General features: G+C 41.3%; 1 protein-coding gene across 3 annotated transcripts in view; it reads left to right on the top strand.

The window, feature by feature from the left end:
• Positions 1–9,961, top strand: part of PRDM5 (PR/SET domain 5) — a 122,030-nt gene extending 112,069 nt beyond the window's left edge. For all 3 annotated transcript variants that reach the window (XM_081075774.1, XM_081075775.1, XM_081075776.1), the window contains 2 exons: positions 4,808–4,912; positions 6,562–9,961. In XM_081075774.1, coding sequence (XP_080931900.1) covers positions 4,808–4,912; positions 6,562–6,726 — 270 coding nt within the window. In that variant the 3' untranslated portion in view covers positions 6,727–9,961. The remainder of the gene's footprint in view (positions 1–4,807; positions 4,913–6,561) is intronic.
• Positions 9,962–12,487: the final 2,526 nt, after the last annotated feature.

The raw sequence follows: 12,487 nt of genomic DNA, 5'->3' as shown, positions 1-12,487 counted from the left end.
TGCTCAATCAAAGGGCCCGCCCCTCTTCCAACCGTGATTCTCAGACTATTTCATTTGGAGAGACCTTTCATAGTATAAATTTCAGCCCTCACTTTCTTGCCAACACACACATAGAAATTTGATGATTGTATAGGACAAAGCAAGTAAGTGTAGGTAATATAATTTAAGTGACATCTGTAAATGAAGTGTACTGAATTAGTCGCCAGTAGTATCTGTAAATATTTGAAAAATGTCAATATGTGAGTAGATGAAAGAATGTGTGTGTGTATAAGACATTGATTATTCAGTCCAAGCCAATGCATACTACACATGTGGGTTTTAAGCCTATCATGATCCCCCATATTCTGGCCGGGACCCTCTCTGAGTACCCATAGGGCCGTCTTTAGGACACTGACCTCGACAGTATCTCCTAAGACGGAACTTGGGGATGAGTGACAGGGATGTCCGTTCTCAGTGAAGCTCAGACCTTGATTTTCACTTCCTTCCCTTCCCTGAAACTCCCTCTTTCTCATCCAGATAGTTGATGCTGTCTTGGATGGTTCTCTGCCACACACTTAACCTCTCGTTGGCAGTTGCCCCTGTGATGGGCCAGGGAGAAAAGCTTTCCTTTTTTTCTTCTCATAGATCTCAGATTGATGTGTTTTTATATTTTTTAAAAACATAAGTTTAAGTAAAACATTTGGATATAATAAAAGCCTAATAAATAGTCCCAGCAACTCCAAGAAATTTCTGATCTAAATACTTAGAACTACATTTTCCTTTTCAAGTTTTTTAAAAACTAGGCAGTATTTGACAAAATAATAGGTGCCAAAGGCAATACAATATGTGAAAAGAGATTGTGTTTATTCAGCTTAGAGGGGAAAAGCAGTAAACATTATATTTTTTGGACTGCCAAGAAAATGCAGGGGTTTTTTGTTTTGTTTTTTTTTCTGTTTACTGTGGAAAATTATTTGAAAAATACTTTCTGCATCTTGAAAGTTATCTCTACAGAGACTTTCATTTCTGGCAATATGGTATACTTATCCTGTCCTGGAGAACAGGCCCCATACAAGACACCTATTGATGCTGCGGAAAATAAAGCAAGCAGCAAATATCTGAACTTGTAAAAAAGTAACAGTAATCTCCGCATCCAACAAACAGACCTGAAGCCAAACTGAACATTAGTGATCGGTCCAGGTGAAGATGTGGCAACTTGCAGGGGGGTTGCCAATGTCGGGAAACTCTAGAATTGGTCTTAATGGATGGAAAAGCAGACACGCTCTGGGCTCAGGGTATAGGGCAGGACGGAACTGCATCTGCAATAATGCTGGAACCTCGGAAAAGCAATGCTCAAAATGAAATCAGGGACTAGAAATCACCTACATTTGGCAAATGAGATCCTCAGGACATTTAACTGTTTTGGGGTGACTGATGGCTGGTTGGAAGAGTTCTCCTTCGAGTTTGGAACCACAGTGCTTCTCTCAAGTGTTTTGGAGTTCAGATTTAAAATACTTGCCTGACCAGAAAACCCTAAGGCAAGAAATGAACTTACATGGTCTTTGATTGATAGCCTCCCCGAGTGCTGGGCAGAAGCAAACACAAAGGCTGTCTAGAGGGACTTAGCCTCAGCCTCAGGGTCACAGGATTCTAACAGATAAAGACCACCAAACATAAGCCCCTGATCCCAAATTACAGAAACACTCAAGGGAACAAGGACCCACCAGCAGGAAACAGGAGAAACCACAAAGAGCAGAGCTAGGTCCAAAAATCGGAAGATAATGATTTATCAGATGAAGAAAATTATATAAACAGCTAGAATATTTTTAAATAGGCATAAACAACATGAGTAAAATATAAGATTGTATCAAAAATTAAGCATAATTGAAAACCACCAAATAAAAACTTACAGAAGTTAAAATATGATAATGGAAATAAAAAAGTCAAATGATCCTATTAACTGGCAAGTTATTCAGACCTGACAAGAATTGATCAACTGAGTCTAAAGAAATTACATAGCGTGCCATACAAAGAGATGGAAATGGTAAGGAGAGGTTAAGAGACATGAAACGTAGAGCTTATTCTACATCTGATTGCATTAGTAGACTTCATTCAACAAGAAATCAGAAACAACGTCAGTTTCAGTCAAATGAAAGCAATTTACCCTCAACAGATCCTCAGAAAGTCAGATATGTAAGAAAGCAAGGACAGTAACGAAATCGTTAAACATGTGTACAGCTAAACCACACTGACTGCATAAAATAACAATAATTCCATAGTAGGCATTAGAACTCAAGATGTAAGTAACATACTGCCACACAGATCCTGTGAGACAGACCCACTCTACAGGACATGTTATTCAGTAGGAGGGAAAGCAGACAGTATTGTATAGTATTGTCAGATCGTATTAAAGATACGAAGGGAACATTTTAAGGACAGCCATTAAAAGGATACAGGTGATGTCATAACTTCTATAATAACACTGGGGAAATGATCAATCCTCACTATGCAAGAAAAGGTAAGCAGAAAAACTTAAAAAAACAAGCAAGATAAAAGCAATGCATAAAACAAAATGTAAGAAATATATTCAAATATATTGTTAATAAATAAATATGAATTGTATAATTATTATAACAATATATTATATTATAGCAATATAATAATAAATGATAATATTAAGAAGCAAAATTTGCTATCTTAAAAAGTGATACGTTTGGTTTAAAAAATCCAGTTTTGTGCTGTGTACATTAGGTGCACTTAATACCTAAGGATATAGACTGATTGAAAGTAAAAATATGTACATGTTAGGCAAATACTAATTTTATTTATTTTTTGCCTCTTTTTAAGAACTGAGATAAAATTGTCACGTAACACTGTGTGAGTGTAAGGCGTACAATGTGTGGATCTGATACATTTACATGTTGCAACACGATGACCACCATAGCTTCAGCTACCGCCTCCACCACGTCACATAATCGTGCTTTTCGGTGGGGAGAACATTTCAGATCTAGTCTCTTAGCAACTTTGAAGTATGTAGTCCAGTATTGTTGGCTATAATGACAATTCTGTGCCAAAACTTACTCATCTTTAACTGCAAATGTGTACCCTTTGGCCAACATCTCCTCAATTCTTCAACGCCCCAGCAAATACTAATTTTCAAAGGCTTTTATAGCTATATTATGACAAAATTAATTCAAGGTAAAAAAGGCTTATTGCAGATAAGGAAGGTCACTACAAAATGATAAAATGTCCTGCTTTCCAGGAACATCGTAGTTTTAAACTTACATGCAGTCATCATGTACCTGTTGGGAGTCTCGAAATGTATAAAATGTAATGATGGAATTACAAGAATGTATTGGTTTTGGAGTAGAAATGGGTGATTCCCTCTAGAGAGCTCTGTGGCCATTCCTGGAAAGGTGCGGCCCACTGCTCTGCATACAGATGGAGGGAATCACACTCGCCTGGTTCAAGTACCACGTGCCCATGTACTTAGAGCGACACTATCTGTAATAGTGAAAACAGGAACTAGGCATGGAGCTGCCCATCACTGGAGAATGGGTATGGCCACGTGTGGCACAGACATTGAATATAGTACCTACCACACCGCATTAAAAACGAGTGAGTGGGAGCTACACATGTTCCCAAAACGAAAGTGAGGACTGGAAGCTTGAAAAGATAATGTTGAGCAAAAAGAAGTTTCCAAAGAACGTACAAAGAATGCATCCAGTATGGTACTATTTACATAATTTTAACAGGCAAAATAATACTGTCTTGTGTAGAGATGCAGCCATACAAATGCACTGAAAATACAGAGGAGGGCAAGGCGTGACGGTGGTGTCTCTGAGGTGGTGGGAGGGGCTGCCTGACGGCAGTGGTGCACTGGGGTGGGGAGAGCCAGCACGGGTGTTGGGTATTTACACAACGTTTTGTAGGTGTGGAAATTTTTACAGTATTCTCCCAAATACTAGGGAGACAATATAAATAGAACTTGTCTACGTAACATGAAATTAAACATATACTATATACTACCTCAATCCAAAACAAGTGTTTCTGAAAATATATTTGAAAATAAATCTCATTGCCACTTTAAGCAAATCATTTTATAGATGCACTAGTTAGTAACTGACTAGCTGTTTTAAGGGAACAATGTCTATTATTATGCAATTCATTCCAAAGTAGAAAGATGGTGATATAATAAGTTCCTGGTATCAAAGATGCCGCAGGGGTTTGGACATTTTTTCCTTTCCTAATAGAGATATTTCTTTTTTCCTAAAGAGTCCATGACCAACAATACAAATGCTGCATTTTAAAAAGTAATTTAGGTTTTATAAAAGAACACCGTATGTAGAAAAAAGGTTGGACAATAGAAAGGTAGATGCCAAAATTGCAGCTGAGCGCCAGCTTTTTACACTAACCCCCAAATCTATTGAAAATTTGGTTCTGATGTCTCCATTCCCAAGAATCCTTCCAAGGCGGTAACCAGCGGATACCATCTAGTTCAGAGATGCCAGCCTTCCTTGGTCCGATGCCCTTAGGATGCCAGTAAATTATTGTGAGACCCCGAGACCTAAAGAAAACTGAGGAGCTCAGTTCAGGAAGTAGTGAGACCACAGCAATCCCTCAGACTTCATGCCGGAGCTGGGGCTGGGAGCTCCCTGAGCCAGGAGCTGTCAGACCGCCCAGCACGTGCGACTGCTGCTATCTCCCTAAAAACAGACTGTCGCTGGGTGACGCCCGGGGCGGCACCAGATCAAATGCGCCCAGGCCCACCGAGGCCCAGAGGGTGTGGCGTTGCGGACTCACGGGGTGTCTGTCTCCCTTGACTCTGCAGGAGAAACCATACAAGTGCTCCGAGTGCACCAAGGCCTTCAGCCAGAAGCGCGGCCTGGATGAGCACAAGAGGACGCACACGGGAGAGAAGCCCTTCCAGTGCGATGTGAGTGAGTTTGTCTTCTCCTCCCGTGGCCTCTCGTAACACGAGGGGTGTGTGTGTGTGTGTGTGCACCTGCATGTGTGTGTGAGCGTGTGTGCACCCGTGTTTCTGAGTGTGCACCCATGCGTGTGTATGTGTGTGCACCTGCACCTCGTGTGTGTGAGTGCAAAAAATGCTACCATTTTCAGTAAAATAAACCTGAGCATTGACTAATTTAGGGAAAGGTTTCTCAGCGCACAGTTTCACCATTCTCCTGTGAAATACTGACAGTTGACAGAAGACGGACACAGGTGTTTGGGAAAACACTTGGATCCTTACTTCTAGTCTAAAAATACCAGAAAGAAGAACTTGCAAGTTGCACTGTGTGGAACCGCACAGCACAGAGTCTCTTTACATGTTGACGGAAACTCGAGCAGTCAGTCCCATTGGCACGTCCCAGGGGACCGAGTGGGGGGTGAGCCGTCCATATGAAAGGAAACTCACAAACACAAGCTGTTTTCCTTGTCCTTCCGTGAAACTTTTGTGGTGAGGTTAAGGCAACAGTGGCCTCCCAGCGGGCCCGCTCGTAAAAATACCTTCATCAAAGTGAACTTCTTTTAGGAAAGAACTACCGTAGAGACAGAAGTGTGCACGAAGAGGTGGGGGTGGTCCACGGCAGAGTTTTTTGGGGGGATTTATTATGTACTGGCCTCTCCTCACCCTCTCCCCCTGTGCCTTTCTGAGTTTCTTGCTACTGTGAATAGAAAACCCACCTTCCCCATAAACAGAGAGAGAAATTCTGTATCTGCTTTGGTATTTTCACAAGCATCATCTCATTTAGAACCTCAGGCTTCCTATCAGCAGTTTGGGAAGCCATTGCCTCTCTCATTATGTGTTTCATGGCATTTTCACAGTATTTAATATGCCTTATCTTACAGTGGATGTGCTTTTGAAGAATTGCATGTCAATGGAGTTTTTGTAAATAACACCAAAATTTGAATGAAACTTCAGTATTAAAAGATTTCCACTTTATTTCTATGTATGACCTGAATAAGTATGCCTTCACCTTCTGTGTCAATATAACATTTCCAATTTTGGGTGGTTTAATGTGTGTTGAGCTAGATGGCGATGTGGTAGAGCTTACACGAAGTAAACTTGTTTGTTTCCTTGGTTAAATGAGGTGATATAATAAGAAATAAAGAACTGGAATAGTGGGTAAGGATCCTGAAAGCAGTGTTAACCTTTTACTTCTCAAATGAGACAAAACTGAAGGGTTACTAGGGAGATATGTCCTGTGCCTTATATTCTCTCGAGGGTACAGGCATTTTGTTTAAAGAGTTTAATAGGAAATTGTGAATACATTGCACCATGAGGAGAAAGCTACTGTTTTCAGGGGTTTGGTTTTCTAGAGACGTTTAGGGACAGTAGCTGTCAGGGGGTGTTGGGTGCAGAGACACACAATAAATGCAAATCACTTTAGGGAACTAGAATGAATTCCCTTTACCCTTTAGTTTGGATGTCAAATTCCATTTGTTTCAAGAACATTTTTCTTCCCTTGCCTGTTAGGACGTCTTTGGTAAGAGGAACTGGCTAATGTGTACTGCATCAACGATAAGCTGGTGTCAGTGCGGGTTTTCCAGTGTGATGTGACAGGTTCTCTGGGTCCCTTCCAGGTGTGTGACTTGGCTTTTAGCCTGAAAAAAATGCTGATCCGGCACAAGATGACTCACAACCCCAATCGTCCGCTGGCAGAGTGCCAGTTCTGCCACAAGAAGTTCACCAGGAACGACTACCTCAAAGTACACGTGGACAATATCCACGGGGAGGCCGGCAGCTGAGGCAGCGCGAGGGGCGCGGCCATCGGAAGGGCCCTGCTTGGAAGCCCACAATTCTGACACCTGAGGAGCACAGCAGAGGTCGCCAGCGCCATTCACTGGTCTCAGTTCTTCTGCCTACCTTTAGAGTCTGTGGATACATGTGCAGAAAGAAAAAACAATCCTACTTTTCCCAAGAAATGGTACAAATGGAAAAAAAATTAACTTTGTAGCCTGCCTTGCAAAATCCTACTTGTGCTCTGCCTTACAAAAATGGAGAATCATCTCTCTCCTTGGCCATCTCCTGTACTGAAGTTCATTAACATACTCCCTGTAGGCCTTTTATTTTATTGTTACCATGAGTGTGTGTGTGTGTGTGTGCACGTATGTGCATGTGTGTTTGTGTGTGTACACGTGGGTGCGTGCTGCTTACTATGGCCGGTTATTACTCATTTAGCCATAAAGAAATGAAGAGTCACTGCACATAAGGACAGGGGCAAGAGTTTTCGAAATCCCAAGCCTAACAGGATAAGACCTGCTATTTTGTGAAACAAACCAAAAGTTGATCTTATTTACCAGCTCCCTACAACAGGTCAGTTTAAAATAAAGCGGTATTTAAGAACGAAAACACCGATTAATATACTGCTTTTTGGACAATCCTTCATAGACATTACTTGTTCTCATCACTGGGATAGACGGTCACGGTCTGGAAACTTTTCTAAGCTCTACACAAAAGTGATCATAACACTTAAGCATCTACCAGGCTGAGGCTCCTGAGTTAACACTAGTTATCTTTAGAAATCTACAACAGACAGACATGTAACTAAACAAAGCAGAACGGGTTGTCCCTGTCTGTGACATGCCGTCCATGACAGTGGCAGCCAGCGGTGACATTACAGTGCCAGCTCGGAGGAAGCCAGCCCTTCCCCTCTCTTTCCACAAAGTGTACGGGCCATGTTGGTGCAGACAGAATGCAGCCCTAAGAGCAGTAACGTTCTGGTTTGCTTCAGCTCGGCAGTCGCTGATACTGAAACCGTCAAATCACCCTCCATCATCCTGTACAATGAGGGATCCACAATAAAAAGTACAAACCTGCCAACGGTTAGGATGGAAATGATCACTGATACCTACGAAAAATTGAAGCAAGAAGCATAGTTTCTCCCTTTACGTTACATTTCAATAAAATATTTGAGGGCAGCATACAGTGAACAGCTTGTTTTCGGAGAAGGTATAAGAAAATGTGATAGTGGTGTCAACTACCACAGAGGAATCCAAAACCAGAAAGAAACTAAAATGAAGCCCCCAAAGTGAGCCATTCTATTCGGAGCCCACTGCAAGGAGAAGAAGTGTAATGCTGAGAAGTTACTCGGTTCTAGTGATTCAGGGAGGAAGGTTATGTGAAGACATAGTTCTTTGAAGTCAGGAATCTAGTTTTAGACATATTCATGCTCAGTTCCAGTTTGCTTTTTTTTTTTAATATTCAATATAGATTTTTAAACTTGTAAAAATGCTAAATTTGAAACTCACCAGAGATAACTTTAAAAAATATAAATCCTCAGATTATAATTTAGAAGCTATCTAAATGTGGTTCTATGTAGCATTTTGTATCTGAAATTACAGACTGTATTTTATAAGAATAGACTTTGGTCTTGTTTCTCACTGTCATTTGTTTCAACAGTGTATTTTTAGATCCAAAGTGTTTTTAATTTAACACGACAGTGTGCCTACTGTCACTGGAATATAAAAGAACAGCTGTACGATTTGGGAGTGTGCATTCTTTAAACACGTCCGCTCATTCCTTGAGGGGCTGCCTGCTCTGGACGGGATGCTTTAGATCCCAATTATGGGATGAATATGAAACTGGAAAGGAAGCCAAATACCACTTTTGTATAATCTCAGTGACTCACATTGACAGGCTGCTGGGGAGGGACCCCTGACCACACGCTGTGACCTTGCTGCAGAGTCAAGTGACCCGGCAGAGGTGCTGGGCCTTATCATGCTGGGGATTTGAAGTCAGAAAAGGGTGTGGGAAGACCCCCAGTATGCTATCCTGTTTTTTGACAGGACTGCAACCAAAAGAGGTCATTCGAAGACTATTTGTGTGTTGTCATCTTTTATCCAATAGCTGTTTATGCATAAGCATTTCAGATATATTAGCATTTGTGTCCTGCAACTTTTATATCACTTAGCAATAACAAAAAGATGACACCCTTTTTTAGGTTCGATTGAGAAATTAAGAACATAAATAGTCACGGAGGAAAAAGTCTCACAGGCAAGCTGGAGTACAGGTACCCACTGCGAAGTGTCTTTCCCTTCTCTCCTGCTGTGAAAGAGTGTGGCTCAGTATTCTCCTGGAGAAAGAAGTAATGCTCAGGTACCCGTGAAGTCAGAGCCAAGTCAGTTTAAGAGATACTCAGTGGTGTGGGTAGGTTCCGATGGCCCTTCGAAACTATTAGCTTTCAGTGACTGACACCCGGGGTATCTGTATGCATTGGATTCCTTCTTGTCTCACAATCCCTGCCTTGAATTAGTTTCCTTTCCTGCCCTCCCCCCCCCCCTTTAGTTGTTGGCTTTTTAGGGCACTTCATGATTAATCATGACCAACAGTTGCAGCATAAGACTATTCATTGGTGGGTGATTCACTCGTGGGGTTGCACAAGATAGTTAAAATGCTACTTGTGAGAAACATATTTTATATCGTGTGTGTGTGTGTGTGTGTGTGTGTGTGTGTATGGGGGTTGGGGGCGTGCAGAGGACCGCTTTCATTGTGAGGCTTACACATGCAAGTACATTACTTTGCTCCAAACTCTTCTGACCTGTGGCAGCCACTCCCTGAGCAGTGAGCGCACGTATGCTGCCTTCTCTAGACAGGATGCCGCATAAGCCGAATATGTGATGAATAGGAAACTGGACAGGAGCGCAAGAGTTTGGAGCAAAGTAATGTACTTGCATGGAACACAAACAGGTCTCACAGCCCAGTCTGTGTTACAGTTTTGTGCTGCTGCCTCTCCCAAACCCAGAAAGGAGAGGGGACACGTACCAGAAATACCAATTATTTCCTTCACAAATCTAAATGTTCCTCGTGAAAAGGCATCTTAGGGTTGTGGATACATGGAGATGAGTAGGTAGGAGGAAGTGTGCCTCTTTAAAACCCTAAGATTTTACCATTAGTATTGAAGTGTATTTGTGTGTATATAAATGTAGCATTTGTAAATGCAGCATTTTTATTTTATTATAATAAATCTATATAAGTCACAGCCACGATTGGTGTTAGCATTGCATTTTACTATAGAACTATAACTGGCGCAGTTCTATAATAAAATCCAAATGAACAATTTAAAGTTGTTTTTGATGAAAGAAGAAAAACATACTTGCCACTACTCCCAGGCCTTATGCGTTTATCATTCACGTCTAAGCGTTTCGAGAAGCTGACATTTGGCCGAGTAGGTCTCAGGGCAATGAGAGAGAACACCTGGCTTATGTCTCATCTCATTCTCGGTCAGACACAACATGTGACGGGACATCAGGAAGAACAGAAGGAACCTGATTTATGGTGGCGTCCATGAGTAAGAATACCCTGGTGTCCACAAATGTCATTTAAGGGTGATAAAAGTGACGGCTTATGTTTTAGGTACTCCTTTTTTTAAAAGCGGGGTTTCAGCATCTTGCTGTTGCCGCCGTCTTGTGAGGTCTCCCTGATACAAAAAAAAAAAAATCTCATATCATCATTATCATCAGTCTCCAGTAGTGGATTTAGAAACCATGCATTCATTTAACTTTGGTTTCCTAGAATCAGCTGGGGCCTGAGATCTCTTGGGCTCAGAATGATGCAATCGCCCAGGCTGTTAATTCGTTGTATGACAGCATAAAAAATATGGAGCCTTCAGTCTGGGCCATATCGGAATAGTCTAGATTTCTTTGGACCATGAACTAGAACAGAATGCACCAGGTTTCTTATACTAAAACGGTGCTGCTGATCCAGTGTCCAAGTTTATTTTCTTCCTTAAAAAATATGCTAGACGTGATACCGTAAAACAATGTTCATATTTGTTACTGAATAAGCTACCTAAATATTTGTGTTTAACTTCCTAATTCTGCAAACATTGAGGCAATAAGGGTAAGTTTTTATTCTTTGGTACTGTGCCAACTTGGCATATTACAGAGTAGGAGAAAACTAATCAAAGATTTTAAGTAATGTTGATAATTCATATGCTTAAAATGGAGAAAGGATATAGGACCACTGAAACTTGATCACCTAAATAGATGTGAAGGAGTTCATATAAAAGATCACTGTTTCTGACAAGAAACACTGTAGACTTACTAGGAGTTAATTACACTTACAAAGCACAGACACACACACACACACACACACACACTCACACACTCACACACGCACTCCATTTGCCTCTGCTAAACAGTATAAACGTGAAGACTCCCAGCTTACGGTGGACACTGAATCATTCCTTTACTTCATTTTCCACTTTGTCTTCGAGAACAACAAATAGTGCTCTGGTCCTTAGTGTTAATTACTGTTGTCTGACATCTTTTATATAACGTGAGACTGGCATATCTCCCGCCCATCCCATTTTCCTATGAAAACTGTTCTGTGAGTATATGGAAATTTTAGATGTGTTTCTAATAAACAACCTGTGGTAAGATTTCACATCTTTTATCCTGCCTGCCAGGTGCTGTGTGGTTTTCAGTGCTGCCCTCCCCAGTCTCATCCACCTCCGTTTGATTGTCTGATGGGCTTGTAATGGAGTCTGCATTCAGAGAAAATATGTTCATTACACCTACATAGGACATTCACCACCACCAAAGTGCAGGTCTGAGAAAAGCCTTACATTGTAGACATAATCCAAGATCCTCCTTCGTATGGTTCTCGCTGACCAAAGGTAGCTGCTGTCACAACCTAAAGTGACAGAGATTCCTTAAGAAGAATTCCAGAGGCTCAGGTACTATGGATACAAACACAACTGCTGAAGCCCGAGCGAACACACCACCATTATTAGGGTTTCGTTGTTGAAACAACTCCTTTGTTCTTTCTTTAGCACTTGATAAAGCAACTCATAAAAATGGAAGTGATTGGTCTCCAACTCTGCTCTTTTTTTTTCCCCTTACTGAACTAAGTATTAGCATCTGGCGAGCTGAAATTGCCTTTGATGAGCAAAAGGAGGTCTGAAATGAACTTTCATGAAACCGAAGAAAACGATACAGTTCCTATGTTAAGTAGGAATATAAAGCATGGAGATGGGGAGCAATACCCTGTTTGACTGATTCTAAAACTTTTATTTAAATTGGCAAATGGATGAGTCTTTTCTGGAATATTATAATGGGAATTAGGAATTCTGAAAAATTAAATTGGGTGGAAATTAGCCAATCACTAGTTTTGACTGTCTTAAGTCTAGTTTTGTTATTGAAAAGAAGGGAATCCTCTCCTGACCTTCTTTTCTGGTGATCAGGTGTCCAGGTAGGTAACTGCAGACCACCTTCTCCCTTGAACCAAGTGGGTAGCTCTCTCCAGAGCCTAAACAACAAAAGCCAGTGTCAGGGCGACACTCTTGGCCCCTGCTCGTCTCACGGGGCTCATCCCCTGTGCTGTGCCAGCAGCTGCAGACTTTGGGTGCAGACTTTCACCTTCAGCTAGGTTTTGAGAGGGACAAGTTGGGTATTGTTCCCAGACTCTAATTATGATGTTTAGGATATTAAGCTGTATCCTCTCTGCTCTGACTATAAAATATGAAATTGGGGCAGAGGAATTTAGTTGATTAGGGTATTATTAGAC

Source organism: Rhinolophus hipposideros, assembly GCF_964194185.1.
Source record: "Rhinolophus hipposideros genome assembly, chromosome: 16".
Taxonomy (NCBI): Eukaryota; Metazoa; Chordata; class Mammalia; order Chiroptera; family Rhinolophidae; genus Rhinolophus; species Rhinolophus hipposideros.
Note: the sequence above shows the minus strand (reverse complement) of the source record. Positions and strands in the feature narration are given on the sequence as shown.